At 36.9% G+C, this 24845-nt stretch overlaps 1 protein-coding gene across 3 annotated transcripts in view; it reads right to left on the reverse strand.

Moving 5' to 3' along the window:
* Positions 1-24845, reverse strand: part of LOC127811575 (peptidyl-prolyl cis-trans isomerase CYP37, chloroplastic) — a 42717-nt gene that overhangs the window by 17279 nt on the left and 593 nt on the right. For 2 of the 3 annotated variants that reach the window (XM_052351556.1, XM_052351557.1), the window contains exons 2-7: positions 23600-23866; positions 23419-23508; positions 22605-22700; positions 21796-21903; positions 21495-21544; positions 18755-18857 (exon numbers count right to left, since the gene is read on the reverse strand). In XM_052351556.1, the coding sequence (XP_052207516.1) occupies positions 18755-18857; positions 21495-21544; positions 21796-21903; positions 22605-22700; positions 23419-23508; positions 23600-23866 (714 nt within the window). The remainder of the gene's footprint in view (positions 1-18754; positions 18858-21494; positions 21545-21795; positions 21904-22604; positions 22701-23418; positions 23509-23599; positions 23867-24845) is intronic. The other variant, XM_052351558.1, reaches the window with a different exon arrangement.

A 24845-nucleotide genomic window follows, 5' to 3' on the forward strand; every position in this document is an offset into this window, starting at 1 on the left:
ATCTAGTTGTTGTAGTTTCCACCCCAAATTTGCTGCCAATGATATGAGAACTCGAAATGTTGTCATCTTTGCTACTGGGGCAAAGGTCTCAAGATAATCAATCCCATAGGATTGAGTGTAACCCTTGGCCACTAGCTTTGCCTTATATCTCTCAAGAGTACCATCAGCTTTGTATTTTGAATTAAAGACCCATCCACAACCCACTGGTTTAATTCCCTTGGGTTGAGTCACTTCCTCCCAAGTTTGATTCTTGTGCAAGGCCCTCATCTCTTCTAACATGGCTTCTTTCGAATTTGGATCCTTTAGTGCCTCTTCCACTGATTTTGGAATAACACTAGCATCTAGGGTTGTTAGGAAGCTTCTGTAGATAGGAGAAAGGCGATGATAGGATAGGAAATTTGCTACGGGATGTTTGGTGCATGTTTAGACCCCTTTCCAGATGGCAATAGGAATGTCCAGATCTGGGAATTCTGATTCTGTTTGGCTGGTATTTTGTTCTTCAGATATGTGTTCTTCCACTCTTGAATTAGGGGCTGCAATTGGTGTAGGTTGTAGATCATCATTAGGCTGTCGTTTCTTGTACACATAGGGTGAGCCTTTGTATCGGTTGGTAGAAATCAGCTGTTGGTTTGTTGATTCAGTGTTATTTGATGGGGAAGGCTTAGGGAAATGGTGGACAGAATCACTGGTTGAGGCAGGGGGTTCTGGAAAGAAATTATCCATAGTTTCCGGTTGAGTATGCTCCCCCTTAGGCTGAGAATCAAAAAAGGATTGGGACTCAATGAAGGTGACATCCTTAGAAATATAGACTTTCCGAGAGATAGGATCATAACACTTGTATCTTTTTTGGATTGGAGAATACCCTATGAAGACATATCTTTTTGCTCTAGGATCTAGCTTGTCTCGGTGGACCTTGGGTATGTGAACAATACATACACATCCAAAAACTTTGAGAGGCAATGGAGAATGTAGTTTCAGGTCTGGGAAGAACTTGGTTAGACTTTGGAAAGGACTTTGATTGTTAAGAATCTTGGATGGTACCCTATTAATGACATAAGTGGCTGTCAAGACTGCCTCCCCCCATAGATATTTAGGAATATTATGATAGTGAAGAAGGGTTCGAGTGACATTAAGAAGATGCCTCATCTTCCTCTCGGCCACTCCATTTTATTGTGGAGTGTCGATGCATGAAGATTCATGGACAATTCCTTCGTTTTGGAAGAAGAGATGTAAGTGAGCATTGAAATAATCCCTTGCATTATCTGTCCTAAATTTTTGAATTTGAGTTCCAAATTGTGTGCGAATCATTTTGCAAAAATAAGGGAGAACAATCCCAATACTAGCCTTATCCTTTAATAAGAAAACCCAACACATTCTAGTGCAATCATCTATGAATGAGATGAACCACTTGGCTCCCGACTGATTTGAAATTCTTGAAGGACCCCAAACATCTGAATGAATCAAAGCAAAAGGTCTAGATGATAGTTTATTGCTAATTGAATAAAAGGTTCTACGATGTTTGGCCATAACACACACATCACACTGAAAAATACTAGGATCAAGAGTTTTAAACAAAGTAGGAAACATTTCCTTCACTAAACTAAAAGGAGGATGACCTAGGCAAAGATCATAAAGCCAAATGGCAGCTCGGTCAGAGGCTGTTTTCTGGGTTGAGTAGGCTGCCTGCAGCTGATCTTTAGGCTTAGTGCTCCTCCCTTGTAAGATATACAGCCCATGTTGCTCTTTAGCCACACCAATCATCCTCCCCGTATCCATGTCCTGAAATTTACACACATATGGAGAGAAAACAGCATTGCAATTGAGGTCTTAAGTGAGTTGTTTTATGGAGATAAGGCTAAGGGTTAAATCTGGTACATAAAGTACCGGATTTATTGACAAATTTGGACCAAAGTTAACTTTGCCTTTTCCTTTAATGGGAATTGTGGTCCCATTGGCAATAGTGATTTGTTTGGATGATGTAAAAGGCTCATAAGTATCAAAAAAATGGAAATTGGGTATCGTATGGTTAGTAGCCCCGGAATCCAAGATCCATGTGTTATTCCTACTAGTTTTGGAGGCTAAAAAAGGAGTAAAACATATTTGTTTACCTTGTTGAGACATAGAGCAAGATGCTCCTCCATCTTGAATGGTCTTTAGGAACTCCTTCAGCTTATTAATCTCCTCTTTATTGAGTAGGTTGAAGTCCATTCCAGCACCAATACCAGTTCCAGCACCCGGCCTTTCTTCCTTTTCTGCTTCTCCCTCTTGTTCTTTGTTTGAAAGGTAGCTTTGAGGGTAGTTTTGTGGAGGACCTTGAGTCCTTATATTCTTGAATCCACCAAGTATGTTGAGGACTGCTTCCTTCCCATGCAACTTGAAGCATGTCTCCTTAGTGTGCCTCGGCTTATTACAGAAGGTGCACCACTGCCCTTCTCGTCCGGACTTATTCCGATTTGTTGACTGCTTCCATGATTTGTTGCTGGAAAGGAGTGCTGATCCTTCCATATTGGATCCACCAAGCATGGCTCCTCTCCTATTTTCTTCGCTTCTAACACTAGCAAACACCCCATTTAGGCTAGGTAATTTATCCTTACCGAGAATTTGAACCCATACCTAATCAAACTCGGGATTTAAGCCTGCTAGGAACTTTACTATCCGATCTCTTTCAAGAATCTGATTGAGGGTAGCAGTATCTACTTGGCACACCATCTTTATAGCTTGGTATTGACCAAGCTCTAACCATAGGCTTAGCATCAGATTATAGTATCTGAGACTGTTAATTGGCCTTGCTTTGAACCATTGATCTTTGTTTTGACATCAAAGATTACGGATGCATCCTTGGCCTTTGAGTAAGTCTGATAAATAGTCCCCCAAACTTCTCAAGCAGTACTAAGGAACATAAAGTTACTACTGATATTTGGTTGTATTGTGCTCCATAGCCATGACATGATGCGGGAGTCTTCCACATTCCATGTACTGAAGCCAGGGTCAATTTCTGGTGGAGGATTCCCAGTTAGGTGAGTGCCCTTTCCTCAGCCCTTAAGGAGGGTTTTGATCAGCTGCGACCATTGAAGAAAATTCCTACCATCTAGCCGATAGGATTGGTGAACACTTGGTAGTTCGCCGGTAAGAGGAGGTTGATCCACTGGAACTGTTTCTCCAGTGATGATAGTTGGTGAAGAAGACGGATTTGCTAATGTTTCTGACATGGTTATGAAGGAAGAATAGAAGGATGAATGGTTTAGATGGCTGGAACCCAAAAAACGGGTGCTATTAAAGCACGAGCAATGAAGGCACCAAAAAACGGATTGTGCAATGAAGGCACTGGCTACTAGAAGAGAAGGCTTCGATCAGCAAGCTCTGATACCATGTTGGGAAAAAGGAATCGGTATTCCTTATGATTTTATGATGTCAATAATCAAATTTATACAAGAGGTTACTCAGAATTCTCCTATATTTTAAGACTAGATTACATTCCTACTTTATAGGACTAGATTACTTATCTTCTATCTAGGATTAAATTACATCAATTTAAATACAATAAGAAGATAAAACATAAGAATAAATACAAAAGATAAAAGAAACAACCTATCTCTATCTTGATCTTGGCTGCAACCTATCTATATCTTCCGATATTTTAACATTACTAGAGCTCTTCTCCATTATCATCATGTTCCTAAACATTTTTGGGGAGGAGCAGTATTAACAGCAGCTTACTTAATTAATCGAGTTCCCTCTAAACTCCTCCACAATCAGAGTCCATTTTAATGTTTATCCTCCTATTTTCCTGATGTTGGTCTTCATACTCCTCTTCCTCTTAAAGTCTTTGGTTGTGTGTCATTTGTCCATATTCCAAGGCATCACACGAATAAACTTGATCCTAGGGCCCTTAAGTGTATCTTTCTTGGCTATTCTCCTACCTAGAAGGGCTATAAATGCTATCACCCTTCCTCTCGCAAATTCTATGTGTCTAAGGATGTTACCTTTGTTGAATCTCAATCCTTTTTTGGGTCCTCTAGTCTTGGTCACTAGGGGGAAAATGTCCAATATGGTGACCAAGGTGTTTTTCCCAGCTTAGATTTGGCTCCTGTGAGATCTCTTGGGACATAAATAAGTACCCAATCTGAATCACTTGCTCACTCACCTAGCTCAGGCGAGTAGGACTCATCTGAACAAGAAGAGCAACCATTGACAGTGTTGCTGTAGCATCCCAAAAATTTGGAGACAAGTAAAAATAATTAATTTGGGTGTTTGAGGATATTTTAGAATATTTGGAGATTTTTGAGAAAATACTTATTTATGATATTTTGAAGAAATGGGAAATTAAGGTGATTAATTAAATTAATTAGATGTATTTATAAAAATAATAAAATATAATATAATAAAAATAATAACAATAATAATATAAATCATAATAATAATAATAAAAAAAGAGTTAATCAAATTAAATTAAATTAAACTAATTAGTTAATATATATATATATATACTTGTTTGTGGGTGTGTGCGTGGCCGTTTCATGGCCTTTCTTTTGTATGGCTTAAAAGCCACTCAAATGTGATATAAATTGATGAGGCTTGGGCAGCAAGCATGGGGGGCCTTTAAAGGCCTCAAACGAGAGCACTCTGGGGGCCATTTTGCAAGCAAAACAGAGAGGAAAAGAGGGAGAGAAAGAGAGAAATTGATGGAGAAGAGCAGCAGGCGCACGGCGGCTAAAAAGGAAAGGAAAAAGCGAGGAAAATCAAGGGATTTTAGTGATTAATTGGTGTTTAAAATATCCAGGTAAGTGGGTAACATTAATATAAGTGTTATATGTTTAAATCATGGATTTTATACGGTTAGATTATACAGTTTACGCTTTAGAATTAACTAATTTAAGTCACAGTTGTATTATTTGATAGGAAACGTTTTACTTTGCATCAGGAGCACAAGAGAGGCTGAAATCAGCCGTTTTCAGGCAAGCTCCTAACCCTCTCCTTGCGCTATTTATTTTCTGTGAAAGTCTTTGAGATTTCTTGTACTCTAAACCCTCCCTCACCGTGACTCGGTTCTACGCATAAATAATAATAATCCACGTAGTAACCACTTTATGACTTTTATTTTATTAATGAGTTTATTGTTAATGGGATAAGCTAAGTAAGGATGTCATAGCGTCTTTTATTTCAACCGTCACGAGCTTTGTATCGCTCCGCTTTCCTTGGGAATGATGCCGAACCCACGGGGGCTAGGTTCTTAGAAAATAATATGATATTATGGAAAGATGTTAAAAGTCTATTATGTAAGTTGAGATGGTTTTCTGCGAATGAGAAGGAAATGAGAATGGTATCAAGATGCTATATGGTTATGTACATGAAAGGTTATGGAGAGATGTTGTGTGATGTTAAGTTTAGAGAATATAAAGTTAATAGTGTCAGTAAGTGTGTCTAAGGGTATGGGTACAAAGCCACTGACTGTCGACCGTGGGTCGTGGCAATTGATAGCTGGATGTATGGGCGCCAGTCATCGGTTGTTACAATAAACGCTAGACGGCCAGAAGAGCTGGTACTCCAGATTCCCGCCTTGGTTTGTGCATATCATGATGTGTGTGCTACAAGGGGCTGCGATGCATTCACGTGGGGACATGCTTTGTGTGTGATAGGATATATGAGCATTTGCATGACCCGGTTGGTCTAAGAGCCAATTTGGGTATCCTAGGTGAGCATAAGCATTTAGAGCATGCTGCATGTGTGTATTCCTATGTGAGGCGTAGCAGGGCCTGATGCTTGGTTTATGGGGGCCTTGTCATCACGTTTATGCTACAACGGCCATTACATTTCTTATGTGTTGCATTACATGTTTTATTGTTATTGTTATTCTGGACGGGAGTACCGTGCCAGGTGTCGGGAGTACCGACTCATGTCAGGATGTAACTATTATTCTGGGCGGGAGTACCGTGCCAGGTGTCGGGAGTACCGACTCATGTCAGGATGTAACAAGTATCAGGAAAAATCAAATGTTGAATGTCAGGAAAAGCCGACCATGTCAGGAAAATGCGGGTCTTTATGGATAATGAAATAGTAGCCTATGTTAGGCTACAACAGGTTTGTATGTGGGACCCGGGTGCCAATGTGTGACTTATGTGGGCCCCTGGTTCCTTATGTGCAGTTAATTGTATGTTATGCATGTAGAAGTAAGGTACGTATAGCTCATGACATGGCGTGATTGCATTGGCATGAATTGCATGGGGTGTTATGGGAAGAGTCCTATCCTAAACCCTCAGCCTTTCTTTCATGAGCTTGCTGAGTCTCGTGACTCATGTTGTTTTACATCATTCCAGGTACATTCATCGGGGTTTGGGTCCAAACCGACGTGTCATGATAGCAAGTGCAGAGCTCTCCCAAACCTAGATCCTGGGTGTCGTGTGTCTGGATGAAAGTAATGCTTTATGTTTGTGAGATGGAGGCATGTTATGTAAGCCCAGGTGGGCCCAAGTGATGAAAGGTTTGTAAAGACGATTATGAGATGTATAATTAAAGAAAAATTATGATTTCTAAAAGGGTTGTGAGTGCGTTGTAGTTGTGTCATTGTTCGATATCATTTAAATAATGACCTTCTCACGGATCCTCTATGCTAGCGGGGGATCCGGGAGGCGGGCCGTTACAGTTGCCATCCCCAGTCAAATTTAAAGACTCTCCCTATGTGTTCAAGAGAAGATCACGGCCTATCATCCATCCTCAACCTGGATCAACATATGTTTTCAGCCCAAGAACTGAAGTCACTCATCCCTTTATTCCTTCTAACCCTATTCCTAATGACTTGGATCTTCCTATTGCAGTTCTAAAAGGGGATAGGAGTTGTACTCAGCTTCCATTGACTAACTATATTTCTTATCATCATCTTTCCCAATAGCACAAAAGCTTTCTGACCTCTCTAGATACCATTGTCATTCCTAACACAGTTAACGAGTCTTTAAAAGATCAAAATTGGAAGCAAGCTATGCAGGAGGAGATGAGGGCTTTGAAGAAGAATTAGACTTGGGAAATAGTGTCTAGACCAAAGAGGGTCAAACTAGTGGGTTGTAGGTGGATTTTTAATTTGAAATACAATGCAGATGGTACATTAGAGAGATACAAGGCTCGGGTAGTGGCTAAAGAGTACACTCAAACCTATGGGATTGATTATCTAGAGACCTTTGCACCTATGACAAAGATGACAACAGCTCAGATACTCTTATCTCTAGCAGCATGTTGTGGGTGGCAGTTATAACAATTTGATGTGAAGAATGCTTTTCTTCATGGGAATTTAGAGGAAGAAGTGTTTATGGAACCACTACCAGGATTCAATAAAGAAGATTCAAGCAAAGTATGCAGGCTTAAAAAGGCAGTCTATGGCCTTAAGCAGTCACCAAGGGCAAGGTTTAGCAGATTCTCTAGGGCAATGAGACACATGGGATATCACCAAAGCCGGGGAGATCATACATTATTCATTAAGCACTCAATAAAGGAGAAGGTGACAACTTTATTGGTTTATGTAGATGATATAATTGTTACAGGTAATGATATTGAGGAACAGAAAACCTTGAAAGAAAGTCTGGCCAGAACTTTTTGAGATTAAGGATTTTGGTATACTTAAGTATTTTCTGGAAATAGAAGTGGCATATTCTAAGGCAGGTATTTTTGTGTCCCAACAAAAGTATATCCTGGATTTGTTAAAGGAAACAACCTGCTAGGAGGCAAAGGAGTTGGCACCCCTATAGAGCCTAACATTAAGTTTGGAGAAAATCCTAATTATCAGTCGGTGGACAGTCGATGGACAAGGGAAGATATTAGAGATTGGTAGGTCATTTGATCTATCTCTCGCATACCAAACCAAACATTGCATTTGCTATCAGCCTGGTAAGCCAATTCATGCATAGTCCAACCACGAAACACGTGCAAGCAGTTGAGAAGGATCCTATGCTTTCTGAAAACAACACCGAGCAAGGGAATTTTGTTCAGATCAAGGAAATGACTTGGATATTAAAGGGTATACAGATGCAGATTATGCAAGTTCCCTACTTGAAAGATGATCTACAACTAGTTATTGTGTGTTCCTATGAGGGAATTTGGTATCCTGGCAAAGTAAGAAGCAGAGTATTGTGGCTAGGCCTAGTGTTGAAGCAGAATTCAACGCCATAGCACTCAGTCTATGTGAATTGTGGTGGCTAAGGATTGTTCTAGAAGATCTAAGAGTTACTAGCAATGGACCAATCAAGTTATTTTGTGATAAAAAATCAGCCATTAATATTGCACATAATCCTATGCAACATGATAGGACAAAACATATAGAGATAAACCGGCATTTTATAAAGGAAAAGTTGGAAGCATGTCTGATTCACATACCCTATATTCCCTCTAAAAAACAATTGGCTGATCTACTGACGAAGGGATGGCTGCTAAAAGGTTTGAAGACTTGGTATGCAAGCTAGGAATGATAGATATTCATTCACCAGCTTGAGGGAAAGTGTTGATTTCCGAAGGATTCACGAAGGAAAAGATATGAAAGGTTGAATAATTATCCACCCTAAGTTTGGAAGCTGATATAATCTTTAGTTGTTTAGAAATTGCTAAATCAAGTTAGGATACTTTCTTAATTCCATTTTAGGATACTTTCCTAAACCTTGTATAGACAATCTTTCCTACTTTTAGCTATTGTAATCTTTCCTATGTTGTAATTCCCCAACCCTATAACTAGGGCCGTATTGTTTTGTGTAAATGAATGAATGAAATTATTCCATTCTCACAGTAGACAATATTATTGTTATTAGAAATGATGTAAAAGAGTAATAACAAGACTAAGAGATCATCTGGCCTGGGATTTCGAAATAAAAGTACTGAGCAAGTTAAAGTACTTCCTTGGTATTGAAGTGGCATACTCTAAATAGGGAATATTTGTGTCTCAAAGAAAATATGTTCTGAATCTTCTAAAAGAAACTGAGAAACTAGGAAGTAAGGCCTTTAGTACACCTATCGACCCAAATCACAGAATTGGTGGAAATAGAGAAAGGTGTGTGGGGTTGACAAAGGAATGCATTAGAGACTAGTTGGGAGGTTAATCTAACTCTCTCATACCAGACCAAACATTGCCTATGCAATGAGCGTTGTTAGTCAATTTATGCATGAGCCAACAAAAGAACATTTATATGCAGTTTAAAGAATTTTCCAATATTTGAAGGCTACCCCAAGGAGAGGCATTCTATTTCAGAGAGGTGGAGATTTAACCATAGAGGGTTACATTGATACTGATTATGTTGAGTCCTTAACAGATAAAAGGTCCATAATAGGTTATTGCATGTTCATAGCAGGAAATCTAGTTACATGGAGAATAAGAAGTAGAATGTGGTGGCAAGATCAAGTGTTGAAGCAGAATTTCAGGTGATGATACATGGGATTTGTGAGCTCCTATGGATAAAAATCATTTTGAATGATCTAAAGATAAAAGGAAGTGAACCGATGAAGTTGTATTGTGATAGCATGTCAACTATCAACATCACCCATAATCCCGTGAAACATGATAGGACCAAGCATATAGAAATTAACATGCATTTCAGAAAGGAGAAGTTGGAAAGTGGATACCGTATGTATCATCAAGAGATTCAGCTAGCTGATGTCCTCACCAAAGGGCTTCCTACTGCAAGATTTCAGGATATTACAAACAAGCTGGGAATGAAAGATATCCACTCACCAACTTGAGGGGACTGTTGGAGAATTCCTGAAATCTCTCCAACAATATGTCACGACTTGGCAGTGACAATTATGCAACCTTCTAATTCGATACGAATGAGAAGGGCAGAAGGGATTCTTAGGGAGAAATTCAACAACGAGAAAGAGAGATTCAAGAGGGAGAGAGAGAGAACAGAAAGGAGAATGATATTCTTCTGATTTTCATGCCTTAACAGGCGGGTACTAGAAGATATATATACATCCTCTGGTCTAGGTGCTGCCTCAGCAGATTACACCCCTCCTAACTAACTATTTTGTCTTTTCCTAGGCCCCCTTTACACGTAGGATATTCCCTTAGGACATCCCTCAGCATACAGCTGCCCTCACCCAACAAGTACGAAAGCTTTAAGTAAATGAAAACATAAAAGCATAACACAAAATGCAAAGAACGTTAAAACAAAAAAATAGCCAGTGTCACGCCATGGCCTATGTGTGTGACACAATATTTTCCTGATTTCTTTCCTTATTTTTCCTGATTTTATCCTAATGTATAACCGTATATTTAGCTGATTTGTTTCCTTATTTTATCCTCTGAAAATTGAGATATGATCTCTAAAGATCTATCCCTTTGTTGCATGTATAGCTATAAATACTGTAACTTCTTTACAAGGAATAACAAAAAGAATCCAAACATCCACAGTCTCCAATTTGGAATTCAACAGGATGTCGATGCATGTTAGCTCGAAGTTTGTATGAAGCATTACTTGCTTTGAGTTTGTTAATGATCTCTACATGTAAGTCACGAATGTGTTGAGCAAATGACTCAACAGATTGACACTAAGGTATGAGGGGACATAAGAAGCAGGTTTAAAGGCTTCCTAGGGTGGTAGCCGTGGATGACTTAAAAGGGGCTCATGCCAGTAGACCTATCAACAGAGCTACTGTAGCCAAATTGTGCGGTAGACAAAATTAAATCCCAATTGTGTGGAGTACTTTGCACCAAGTACTGAAACAAATTTCCTAGATTGTGATTGACAACCTTAGTTTGGCCATTTGTTTGGGGGTGATAGGTAGTAGAGAATTTCAACTTAATGCCAACCAAATGCCATAGGGTTTTCCAAAAGTAACTAGTGAATCTAACATCTTAATTAGAAACTATGGTCTTGGGGAGGCCATATATATAGTTTTATCATTTCACTGAAGTAGATTTTGGCAACGTTAAAGGCATCAAAAATCTTGTTGCATGAGATAAAATGTGCCATTTTTGAAAAATGATCCACAACTACAAAGATCAAGTCATGCCTTTTTGGGGGTACAAGGGAGACCAAAAACAAAATTCATACTAACATCCTACCATGGGCAATTAGGAACTAGTAGAGGAGTGTACAAACAGGTGTTTTGCTTCCTATGCTTTGCTAACTGACATGTCCGACACTGACTAACGATCTTGGCCACATCTCTTTTCAAACTAAGCTAATAAAATTGACACTCAACTTCTTCAATTGTTTTGTTACATCCAAAATGCCCATAAAGTCCACTTGCATGAGTTTCACACACTAGGAAATCCCTACAGTGGCACTTGCATGAGGGATTTCTCGGTTGAGTACCTGTCATGCCACTTTAGTTTTGAAACCTCTTTAAGCACTAAAGCAAGTGCACTAGATTGATTTGTTTATCCCATACTAGGCCGGATATAGCTTATGGTGTAAGCATAGTAAGTCAATTCATGGAAAGATACCTACAAGCTATCCACAGGATTCTACACTACCTTAAAGCCATTCCAGGAAGAGAGATCTTGTTCAAGAAGAATAAAGAGCTTAATCTAGAAGTTTATACAGATGTTGACTATGCAAGGTCGGCTTAAGGCATATGCCACTAAGGCCTATGCCTAGGGCCCCCAAAAAAATGGCCCGCCAGGAGAAGGAATAGAGACGCTAGAGAAGATGCCGAAGGGAGGAGACGTCAGAGGAAGGAGACCGCGGATGCCGACGGAAGGAGATGTCGACGAAAGGAGACCGCGGACGCCAACTGGAGCCACGAGACCAAAAGAAGTGGTTAATGGCAAGAGGAAGGAGACCAAGAGCAAGAGACGACAAACACGCAGTCGCCAGTTAAGCGGCGATAACGCGGCTCAGTCCTCGTGCAGGATGGAGAGAGAGAGTTGAGCTATTGTCGACCATGTCACTGCCGCCTACGGCGCGACTGTTGATTCCAACGAACCCAACCAAGCCTAGCTTGGAAGACGAAGGGTTGCTGATTTGCAACGTGTAGCCACTACAAATAATGTTTCCGTCCGACCTATCGCACAGGTTGTTGAAGAAGATATATATATATATTTTATTTATTTATTTAACACTATAGATGAGAATTTCATGAAGAATAAGAAAAACATTTTTCGTAGAAAACCACTCCCGCCATAATTGTTAAATCGAAAATCAAAATCCTTATTTTATAAATGGAGAATCGAATCAAATCGTAAGATTCGGTTCATATTTTTAATTTCAAATATAAATAATATATATCCATAGAAAATAAATAAAATATATTAAAATTATACCAAAAATATATTCATGTTACGTTTAAATTCAAATTGCACCAAATCAAACCACTTTCAAAATAACAAACTAGAAAAAAACAACTATTGGCTACTAATAAACTTCATTGTCTATAATCTTCACTAACTATCAATCATCTTCATCTTCAAGCTGAAGAGCATCATCATCTTCATCATTTTCATCATCTCCTTTGTCTTCAAACGTAGCCAAATCCACTTGCTCTCCATCCTCTACATCTTCCTCACCATCAACCATTTCTAAATCCAATTCTTCTTCCACTTTGTCTTCCACTTTGTCTTCAACAACATTTCCTTTTCCTTTTCCTTTTCCTTTTCCTTTTCCTTTTCCTTTTCTATCTAGCTTCAACTTCCTTGCCCTATATTATACAATATAACATATTAGAATTCAACTCAAACTTACACAAACGCATTAACTTAGTTTTAGAAAGTAGGAAACTATAAAGTATAGAATATAGATATATACCTCTTCTATTATTACTTGGCTGAATACCTCCATCATCTTCAAATCATTCATTAGCATCCATCCATGAATTATCCTCGGGTAAACAAGGGTTTTCTTGTTCGGTGATCCATTCATCATCGGACTCCATATCACTCAAACAAATAGGATCATAATTTTGATCTCTTTTCTCCTTGTTGGCTTGCCTCATTTCAAGTTGAATGTTATACTTCGCAAAGACAAGAGCATTTAATCTTTGTTGTTCCAAACGATTTCTCTTTTTGGAATGGACATGCTCAAATGTGCTCTAATTTCTTTCACATCCCATAGCACTACATGCACTACATGTGAGACTCAAGACTCATATGAAAGGTTTTGTAACTCTTTGCATTCTTCCCCATATCTTTCCCACCATAAAGCTAAGATAGAAAAATAGAAAACTAATTAGTCTAATTAGTTTGAAAGAGCTAGCAATTGAAATTTGAAAATAAAAATTTAAATCAAAATAATACCCAGTTGCTTCTTGTCTCTTGTTAAAGTAGCCATGCTCATGCCAAACAATCCTTCTCATTTTTTAAACTTTTCTAATTGCTCATCCATTTTGAGTCTTGTTTCAATATCCGGATACATCTTTTCTATTGTCTTGAACAAACCAACTTTAACTTCCATATCCGCATTAAAAGATTCATCATATTGAAACCTTGAAAAAATGCATACAAGTAAGAAACAATAAAGCATATACAAGGAATTGTTGGTTATAGGAAATTGGAAATATGATTTTAGAAACTCACTTGGGATTAAGAAAATATCCTACTACATGGAGTGGCCTATAAAGTTGCAAATCTCATCTTGTATCAATAATGTTCCAAATGCGCTCATACTTTATCTTTTGATGGTTGAAATTTTGTGCAATTTGCTCCTTTGCCCTATCCATCGCTTCATATATGTATCACATTGTCGGTTTCACATCTCCATCAACAAGTCTTAAAACTTTAACAAGTGGACTTACACACTTCAAGCAATACTTGACCGAATTCCAAAACTTGTCATCGGATAACAAGATTGCTCCCACTATAATTGATCCACCTTAGAAGCATAATGACTTTTAGCCCACTCTTCTGATGCAAACATAGCACTAAGAGGAATCTTGTTTTCCTCAAAGCTCCTCAATGTAAGAAATGATGTGGCAAACCTTGTAACTCCCGACCTCTTCAACTCTCTCTTCTTAGAGAACTTCCTAAACATGGTAAGGACCCAAGCATGTCTATAAATATATACACAGACTTTTTTGGCCTTCTTTATTGTATCTGTGAAAATAGGCAACCCACCTATATCATGCGAGATCAAATCAATGCAATGTGCTGCACAAGGAGACCAAAATAATTTTTTCCTTTTCTCCATCAACAAGTCACTCGTAGCTACATAGGCTAAAGCACTATCAGTCACCACTTGAACAACATTTTCCTCCCCAATTTCTTTCACCAATGAATCAAGCAACTCAAATAACTTTTGTGCATCTTGTATAACATCTGAAGTGTCAATAGATTTAAGAAAAACTATTCCACTTGGATGATTCACCAAAAATTTTGTAAGAGACTGTCACAGCCCTAGGGTTTGGCTAGGGTTGTGATAAGAATTTGGAGGGATTTAGGAAAGAAAAAGCAGAAAGGGAGGGAGATTTAGAACTGAAACAGAGAGAAATGGGGAGGAAAGAGAAGAAGAACCGAGAGAGAGAATTAAGAGAGAGAATAGAGTTTGAAATTCATTCTTCAATTCAAGCATACCACAAACTCCTAACAGCAGCCTTATATAGGCGTCATTGCCTTCTAATAGCCTAACCACTTGCTAACAATATATCCTAACAGTTATTATAAACCTATTACAAGATTACCCCCTTTATTATATTCTTATTACAGCATTGACCCTCCTATACTCCTAGGTACATGACAGAGACCTACTTTTCCTATCCGTTCACCCATTCGACATAAAAGTACAACCGGTCCTTTTCCACTCCTTTTTATACTTCTCTAGCATTGAGTTTACATTGTCAACTTCCTTCTTCAAAAATGTAACTCTAGCCTCATGATAACTAGGAAGTTTTAAACCCTTGCCATAGTCACCAACGGCTTCCATCATTGAAGCAAAAAGGGAACTTTTGACTAAAACAAAAGGCATTGCATGTCCATACAAAAATCTATAAATGCTATGAACAACGGGCTCCCTTTTCTTAACCACTGCATTTAAAGTTTGTTGTTTTTCTTTCCCTTTACCTTTAGTGACAAAGGCATCCATACTAGTTTTTCTTTTTCCTCCTACCATTTGAACTTCTTTCTCTTCTTCTTGGAAACATTCTTTTTCATTCACCTTTTGTCTTTCTAACTCTCCTAAGATCTGAATACAAAGTTCCCTCACATTATCCGGGCATTGTGTACAAGGAGCCACATTATCATGATCACTCGCAAAATGGTGTTTCATTCGATTTATCCTTCCCCATATTTCAAGTCCACAATAATTACACTTTAAGTTCATTCTATTTCCATTAATCCGAGAGAAATATTCCCAAATAGGATCATTACTCTCTGTTGTTGTAGATCCCTTGTTTGATCTTAACGCCATGAGAAAGAAAGCAATATTCTTCTTCTAACATTGAAAAACAACATAAGGTCAAACTTTTGAAATAGAAAATAGTAAAACACCATAAAAGAAAATAAAACTGGAGATAATATAAACTAGTTGAAAACTAAAAGTTTCACCATATAAAAAGAAATAAAATTGAAAATATATAAATTAGTTGAAAATTAAAAGAAACAGAACAAATTTGAAGATAAATTGGATTAGGAAACTGAAACAAAACATAACAGAAATAGAAAAAATCAAAGGAAACAAGAGACGTAGCACTGCAGAGCAAGGAAAAATCGAAAAAAACAAAATAAAACAATAAGAAATACAATAGGTTGCCAGAGGTTAGTCACCAAAAGTAGCTGGTAGGTAGTAAGCTTGCTTCTGCTTCACGGGTGACAACCCCACAGTCAACAAAAGCAACTACCAGCTGGTAGCTTGGTAGTAAGCTTGCTTTTAACCAGTGGCAGTGACAACCCAAAGTCAATAAAAGCAGCTGGTAGTAAGCAACACCCACACCTGAGTCTCAACTGGTTTTAAGCAAAGCAATCTTCTTCTTTAAGACTCGTATAGTCGTATGATCTTGGATAAAGAAAAGAAGAAGAAGAAAGCAATGCAGTGAATGCACCTTGAAGGCTTGAACAGAAGTTACAGAGCTTGAAGTCTCGCAGTCACGGCTCTTGCCTTTGCTTCTTCTAACGTTTCAACTAATGGCATCATGTTCGTATGCAACAACAACGTTTTATCCTTCTCTGTTTGGTTTTCAGCTCCCGACGTTTCAGGTTCTAATGTTTCATAGCTCATCTTTGTTATGCAATCAAGGAAGCCACATAGTCGGAAGGTTTGTATAATGAATTTAGCTTGGATAGTCAGGTCACTACAAGCAGTCTTGTGATTCGTCCGATTAGCCCGATTCTTTGCCAATTCTTTCAATTCATGGTCGATTCTAAGGGATTATTGATTCACCCTATAGATTCGACTCGATTTCTCATTGAATCAAGTCGAATTGTGCGATTCACATCACAAATCACACGATTCTAACAATAGTGACTCCCACATAGATAATATAGTTAAAAAATAATCATAAAACCTTTTCAAGAATTAGGTACAAGTAAGATGGTTTTGATAACAATATAAATAATGTTAGATATACATTGTGAAAATATATATTATTTACATATCTTAATAGATTCAGGATCAAGATTGTATCACACATTTTTGGACGTTCCAAAATAAAAAATCTTCAATACTCACAATATATGGTTATTAACAAAATAACCACTAACATGCATGGTGTAAATTTCACATAACGTGACTCTTGAATAGGATGTGAAGAGAGAAAATTTTGTATTTTTAAAAATATTTAAATTTATAAAAGGAGGTACTTATTTACAGTAATCAATGATATTAATAACTTACTTTCTTCTTTATTTCAGATAATAATTCTATTTTTAATTGGATGAAATAACCGTAGACATCTAATTTGAAATAAATCATAGAATATCAGATTCCATGACTTCTCTGAAATCGAATTCTGCTGGTTTCTAATTGATCTAGGGGCTCCAACAGGCAACAGTGTACATAGCCAAATATTTTAGGGCAAAGATTTTGTGAAGATTGAAGAACAAGGAGATGCAGTCGTTGGCAAGAGGAAGGAGACCAAGAGCAAGAGACGACAAACGCACGATCATTGGTCAGGCGGTGGTGACGCTACTTAGTGCTCGCGCAAGACGACGAGAGAGAGAACTACAGTCAGTTGCACTGCTACCGCCTGCCACCTAGGGCCCCACCAACCCTTAAGCCAGCTCTGAGACTATGTCGGGTCTATGGTAGATAGAAGATTCACATCAGGCTACTCTACCTTCCTTGGAGGCAATCTAGTGATATGGAGGAGTAAGAAACAGATAATGTTTACAAGATCAAGTGTTGAGGCTGAAAGAGCTATAGAACATGGAGTTTGTGAACTTCTGTGGCTGAAGATAATCCTTGATGATCTCAAAGTCAGAAAGGAATGACCTATGAACTCTATTGTGATAATAAATTTGCCATTAATATTGCACATAATCTAGTGCAACATGATCACACTAAACACATCGAAGTGATAGGCACTTCGTAAAATAAATAAATAAATAAGTAACACTAGACAGTGACTAGATCAGCACTCCTTACATGCCATCAAGTGATCAGCTAGTAGATGTTCTAACTAAGGGACTACCTACCTCAAGATTTCAAGAGATTACAAGTGTTAGAATTATTAGTATATATTATAATTATTATATGTGTGTTTTATTTGTAATTAGATTAAGCACATAAGTTTAAGACTCATTATACTTATTATAAATAACAAGCTAAGAGAGGCAGGTCTCTTAGGTTTTTTCTCTCCTAATTATTTTCTCACAATAAGCAAACAGAAAATGAAAAACATATATTCACCAGCTTGAGGAAGAGCGTTGTAGATCAGTAAATTTATTTTTTATTTATAGAATAGCTATGTAGAGTTAGGAAATTGTATATTTACTATTTATGATTCTTGATTCATAGGAATCTCAGATTTTTAGGAATTGATAGAGAGGTGGAATCTCCTTAATTAGGTAGACCTATGTGTATAAATATTGTCTATGTACACATTCAAACAATAAGAAAGATTTTGTTTTTTGCCACAAAAAGATAACACTAATCTCTCAAATATAACTGCAAATAAAATTCAAATATCTAACCAACTAAAGATAAATCAAAACAGGACAAGATAACACAAGATGAAACCTAATCTAAATCTTATTTTAAAATCAAATTCAAAATAAAATATCCCTATCACATAATCGCCTGTAACTTTGACAGCTTTGAGTATCTTCCCTATTCTTGCAAATAGGCACTAGAGTACTCTTTCTTTATTTATCAAGCATCTTCTTTGATATAAGGATCACATTGAATAGTTTTGTTAAGCATAAAATGCTTTATTCTCCTATACATTTTCATTTTTCTATCAGCATATTATCCAGTCAAACTGCTTTTATCATTTTTTATCATTGCCATGCTCTGTCGTGGTGCCTAGGTGAGCATCTTAAGAATCTTGTTAAGAAGTATTCGATAAGTATCTTAAATAAGATTATTTTGCATCATAAAAAGACAAAGGATTATTTTGAGAAAGTCTAGTTGTTTAAGGATTTTTAGCTTATGAATTTGGCTGATGGGTGTAATCCATAAAACAAGATTGAGCTTGAATAAAATTGATTTTCTTTTCCCCAATTCCTTTTCCATCCAGCTCCATTGGTCCCACATAGCATGCCTAAGTGCGCCATGTGCTGAGAAAACTAGGAAATGCCAAAATGATAGCGCTTAATGTATAAGTATCTACAAGAAAAAACTTCCTTGACAAACACCTGGACCACCTTCACAAAACGATGGAATGAGTTTGACATAAAAGAACAGAAGCTTAGCAATACCTGAATTGTGGCAATTTTTCTTGGTTCACCACCAGCTTCTGGAGAGAACATTGAACCATCACCTTTCTCAACTGCAAATTCTACCATTCCTCTCCCTGTGAGCCTAAGGAGTTTAGTAAAACATTAATATGTCCTGTATATGAAAGAGGGAGTGCCTGTGTTAAATGCAAAATGTTAATCAAAATGAGAGATATCCCATATATTATGTCTCTCCAAAAATTGAAGTATGGTTACAAAGCCAAGTATTGAAGTATTATGACTTTGTTGCTCAAAGAAGAGATAAATCTGTTTTAACTCTTATAGAAATACAAAGGAATAATTCCAAGTCCCATTAAGACATAACAAACTTTTCAATCTTCATAAACAATTAGAGACACACCATATATGAATACATATAGAACCATTAAAGGCATCCCCAGTGCACGAAAAGTGATTCTGTAGCTTATATCACCATAGTTTTTGCTCTCAGGTAACCTAGAAATAGACAAACTATATATGCAAGGATGGCAATAAAGTGCCGCCCAAATTGGGACATCTTCAATTCTTGTTGATAATTTGGGGCATATATTGGGGATTCCCAGGCCAATTTAATTGGGGATGGGCGGAATTGGTACCTGTATGCTCTGCAGTGCCCTGACTCAATCCCCACCTCACCCCAACTCATCTATATAATACTTAATTACATTAATGTCCTTCCCAAAACCGACACCCACAACCCAATTATCTGCTTAGCTCACTGTACATAGTTCATTACCCAATAGCCAAACCCAAATAATAGAAGCTGGACAACTCACTACATCTTGCTAAATCTCAAATCAATTCTCAATTCTCACTTCTCACGTGAGTTAAAGCTCAAATCAATTCTCACTTCTCACTTTCTCAGGCAATCTATAAATCAAAGGCAGCAAAATTATCCAGGGCTCAAAGTTGAAACTCATGTAGGACTTCTTGCTTCAGTAAATTAGTGCTTCCATTCTTGGCTTCTTGTGTGTGCTACAATGTCTATGTTTTCAGCCTTCCATTCCATTACAAAAACATCTATGGCTCTTATCTAAGAACTAAAATCACACTGCTGATACACCTCACACAACTCGCTGACGGTCAGTCTACTCCATCTTTCAGTTTTTTAGTTAAGCCTTTCCAATCCTTTCCCTCCATTAGAATTTAATAACATTTGAGATTGGTTTTCTCTCTTTTTCTTATTTCAGTAAATATGGCTTGCAGTTTGATACCAATCTTCCATCCCTAAAGCCTTAGAGATTGGTTTTCAACTTCAGAAAACATTAGAGTTTGGTTTTCTATTCCAATCAACATGTTTGATACAACTTATTTTTCCCTAAAGCCTTTCCGGAAACATGGCTGCAAATCTTTTTGGCAATACAATGAAGCTGATGGTCTTTACCTCTTTTTCTTATTTCACTTTATCTTTTAAAAAAAAATTAAATTGAGCTTGCTAACCAAATGTGGACTGAAATGGCTACTTGATGTGGGACAACAGGGGAAAATTGCAGAAAGTAGAGAGAAAAGAAAGAAATGGGGAAGAAGAATAAGAAGAAGAAAAGAAGAAGCTGATGAAGAGAAACAAAGAGAAAATGTAAAAGAAAAGAAGAGCCAAGAGAGAAGAGAAAGCTCGAAGAGGGGAAACCAAAACCATTTAATCATCAAAAGCTGAATTTCTCAATACATTATGTTGCCTATTTATAGGCAATGAAAAGATAAACCTACCCAAAAAGATAGCAGTCAAATAAAACTATGATTCAAATATCTAAATCAAATACAACTCTATCCTATTCCTAAATAAAATATAATTGTATTATCTAAACAACTATGATAAATTAAAATAAAACAAGATAAAACCTAATCTAAATCTAATCTCTAAAATTAAAAAAGGAAATATATCCCTATTACCACTGCTATGCGAAATATGGCAAAAATGGTTCTGGACCATCAAAAGAAAAAAGTCTAAACCAAAAAAAAAGTTCAGAAGGCAGAGAGCAACAAAAGTGATGCTGCTTTGGCTTTTTTCCACATAACTAATGAGACAAGAAATATTCCAAAATTTATTTATATTCGTTCCATATGACAACATTTTTGTTTCTAGAAATATTGTTATCATTTTTTTATGATGTGATGCTGCAAGATAGCTAAGAAAAAGCTGGTTTCTTTTAAGCAGTTACCAAGCACTCCTGTGTTTTCTTAAAGTCCAATTTTTTTCCTGTTATTTTAAGTTATGTTTTTGCAAGATTTTTTCGGCAGAAACTGGTCCCAAAAGGAACCTAATTCAAAAGTTCTTTCTACATTTACAGCCCTAATATAAAAAAAAATGATATTACCAGTAAAAAGAATACACACATATATATGAGCTGTTTCTTGAAGCATTCTTCTAGCATACAAATAAAAAGTGTTTAATAGAAAACATAATACCAATAATAATAACCATTGCCTGGCTTGCTCTCATGCATGTGCACACACACACATGTACACATTATCCTCTGTGTCATCAACCATAAATGTGTGGTCAAGGTATCAAGTCCCTTATAACTTCTTACAATCACATAAATGGGGTACTCTGTGGGCAAAACACCCATACACTATTACATTAATGCCTTGTCAATTGTCATCTAAAAGAATTTAAAAACATATAAAACAGAAGGAACCGTAGGTTTAACTATTGCAGAGAATCTAATCCCTTCATTATTTTTGAATTTAAGTATTTGTGGGAACTAATGAGAATCCTTACCTTGGATATTTTAGGTATTGTTGTGGAAGCAAAAATGACAATCCTGGGGCCTGTTGAGATAAAACCGTCAATTTCATCCTTGTCCATTTGTATCCTTGTAACTCATTTAGCCATGAAAACAAAAAAACATAAACTAAATATTCATCTATGTAAAGTTTACCACTTTGTTAATATTTTTTAGTCTTAATTAGAGAAACTGTAAGAGAAGCAGTGATTCGGTCCCCTCATGCAATTCTTTCAGTCATGTTTCACAAATCACATTGCTGCAATTATGCAATTGTCAGTGGGTAATTACAGTAACCTGTAATAGCTCCAGTTGTGCAACAGTATCAAGTGAAGATGCCAGACCTACTGATACTTTGTCTGGATCCTTATCCTTTATACAATCAAGAAGGGTTCGCAATCCACCCTGGCCAACCAAAAAAGAAATCTATTGTCACTCTGGTAGCTTCATGACCAAAGAAACTCCTCAATTAACTTCACTGAAAATGAGCAAATTGTGGAAGTGGAATTCCTATATAGAAGATGTTACCAACAGCATGATATGACATTTTATATTGCCATTTATTAGATAAAACCAATGTGTGCTAAAACTGAGCTGTATCTTATCTTTTGATGAATATTAACAGGAAAAATATGGTTTTATGCTCTAATTTAAACTTTGTCTCCATATGGTTATAAAAATAGCAAGCTATATCTTTTAAGAATTTGACTTACTTTGGAAAAATTAAGGTTGGTCTGCTTCCTAATTCCCAGGTAGTGGCTCCAAAAAGCTAAAAAGGGTATCTAAATTTAATGACCTTGATTTTGGAAATGTCACAACAGATTCTCCCAACTCTTTTTCTTTGAAACACCACTGGATGGTAAAATTCATTAGTTGATCTACTTATCCAGAAAAGCAATTGGATTTGGATAATGAAATTAGTGTCTACAAGTTCAGGAAGTCAGGCTGGATATAAAATCCAAGCTAATATCCTTTCTTTTTCTTTTCTTTTTTTTCTTTTTTTGGGGGGGGGGGGGGGGGGGGGGGGGGGGGAGGAGATGGGGGGAGGTGTAAACAAGCTACTATCCTTTTTAGCACAAAAGAGTTAAATCTCTTTTGCAAATTACCTGCCCATCTATAAGAGATGCATACAACTCTGAACCCTTTTCCTTAAAATCAGCTGGTATGCTAGCTAAGATGGATTCTTTGTCATCCATCACAATCTGAAAGGGAAACAGAGAGAGATGAAACAAATAATTCAGAACTAATATTTCAATTGATTTGTATAGCATAAGGGAAGAACAAAAAAGAATGGACAAACATGAAGACATGGTATAAAAGAATGTGGCCACTGCATTGCACAAATAATCTAGAAACTAAGGAACTGAACATAATCAGGATAACTGCTGAATATAAATTTCCTTTTCTATCCTTTCGGATCATGACTGACTAAATGATACAGTACCATGAACTTTCCACACATTCTAATCACGATATCTTCTTCCAGTAAGTCAAAAATAAAACAGCAGACTTATTGATAATATTATATTGATTAAATGAAAAACAAAAATTAACAATATATATTATAATTACCAATATCAAATTAATTAAACACATTAATTTAGCCTACTATGGTGAGTAGAACAGGATATAATATGACAGCAACTAGAAAAAATACACTGTTCACCTAACTCTACAAAAAGGACTAAGACATAAGAACCAGGGACACATTTAAACTTTAGAATTACAAATTCAGCTGCCAAGGCTTTGAAATGGAACCAATAATATACATTTGAATAAATTAAAAAAATAATGATATATATTTGACTAATTTCAAGTAATGCTAATGTCCCAAGACTCCCAGTTCAGTTAGATTAATTTGTTCATTAGTCTTCAACCAGCTTCCCCACCCTGTGCTACAAATTAGGAGTAAAGAGATACCTTTAGGGCTTTCTTCACATTACCCTCCATTGTCCCGTAGGGTTTTCTCTGTGGAATCCTCAGCAAGTATGAGATGTCCTCTAGAGAATCCTAAAACAAAGTATGCAAAATCATTACTCTCCTAACACTGGAATGAAATAAATAATATTTTCTGCTAAATAAAAATAGTTTCATCAAGGACCTGTATAGCTTTCATATTTGAGTTTGCAGGGATAGCCCGTCTCAAAGCTAGTTCCCCTGTTCTAGGAACTTTTGTATCTGGGGAATAAAGCACTGCTTCAGCGGGAGAAATAGACCAAGAACTCCAAGCAGCTAAGCCTAAAGGTAACGGAGATGCTATTTGAACAAAAACAAGAATAGCAGCAACTATGCTCTCAAGTCTTTTTGTTCCTTGATCAAAAGTGGATTTGTGTAAGTCAGTCAGAATTGCATGCTTGTTTTTTACTTCCTGCATGAGTAAAAACCCATTTCAGGAGCAGGACCACCTTAGCAAAGGCAACACAAATTCATTCACTTTTTTGGGTCAAGCGTCAGTGAAAGGCAAGGGGGGAGAGGTAGAAATTATTATCATTCTCAACTCAGCAAGCTGCAGATGATGAGCCAATGCGAAAACATTTTTTTTTTAATTGGCACCCGATAGGTAGACTAAACAATTGAGTCAAAAGCCTACCAACACATAAAAGTTCCGATTCGAGTGAGAGCCCAAACGGGGTTAAAGTTACCAAAATGATTCTCCCTGTTAAAGCCGGTAAGATTAACTCCAACAAGACATGAGGAAACCATTAGCATGGCTAAGAAAGCAGATTACTGTAGTAGAGCAACTGTACGATAAACAAACAGAAGGATTTACTTTGTCTTCATATTACATCTGTCAGTGCATATTATAATCTTTGTGTCTGTATTGCCAAATATTATCATCTAACAAGCAACTTATTCTAGGACTGGACAAAAAATGAAATCACATGTAAAAATGGAAGTAACAATGCGTTTTCACATTCCACAGTTGATATCATCTTCTTCTTCTTCTTTTTTAAGCAAGTACTATCCTTATTGGCTGTTACCATTTACTACCAAAATGACATATAGAAATCATTCTGAGTTCAAGCAACGACCAAGAAAACTGCAGACAAAAGTGCAGCAGCAGACAAAAGAGAGTCCTGAAACGGAAAAATCATAAAGCTGCTATAAACAATATATGAAAAACTAGCGAAATTCAGTTCCCAGACCACCAATGTTAAAGGGTGGACCGTCATTCCATATTAAATTGATAGAGGTACAAAGACAGCAGATAATGCTATTGCTATGCTTGGAACTAGGATGTCGAATTGTAAGAAAGCCTTGTGGAAATCAAGTTATAGCCAGTGTTCACATATATACAACCAAATAGAAAAATGATTTTCCTGACAAGCATGAATCACTTCTTAACT

Source organism: Diospyros lotus, chromosome 10, assembly GCF_014633365.1.
Source record: "Diospyros lotus cultivar Yz01 chromosome 10, ASM1463336v1, whole genome shotgun sequence".
NCBI lineage: Eukaryota > Viridiplantae > Streptophyta > Magnoliopsida > Ericales > Ebenaceae > Diospyros > Diospyros lotus.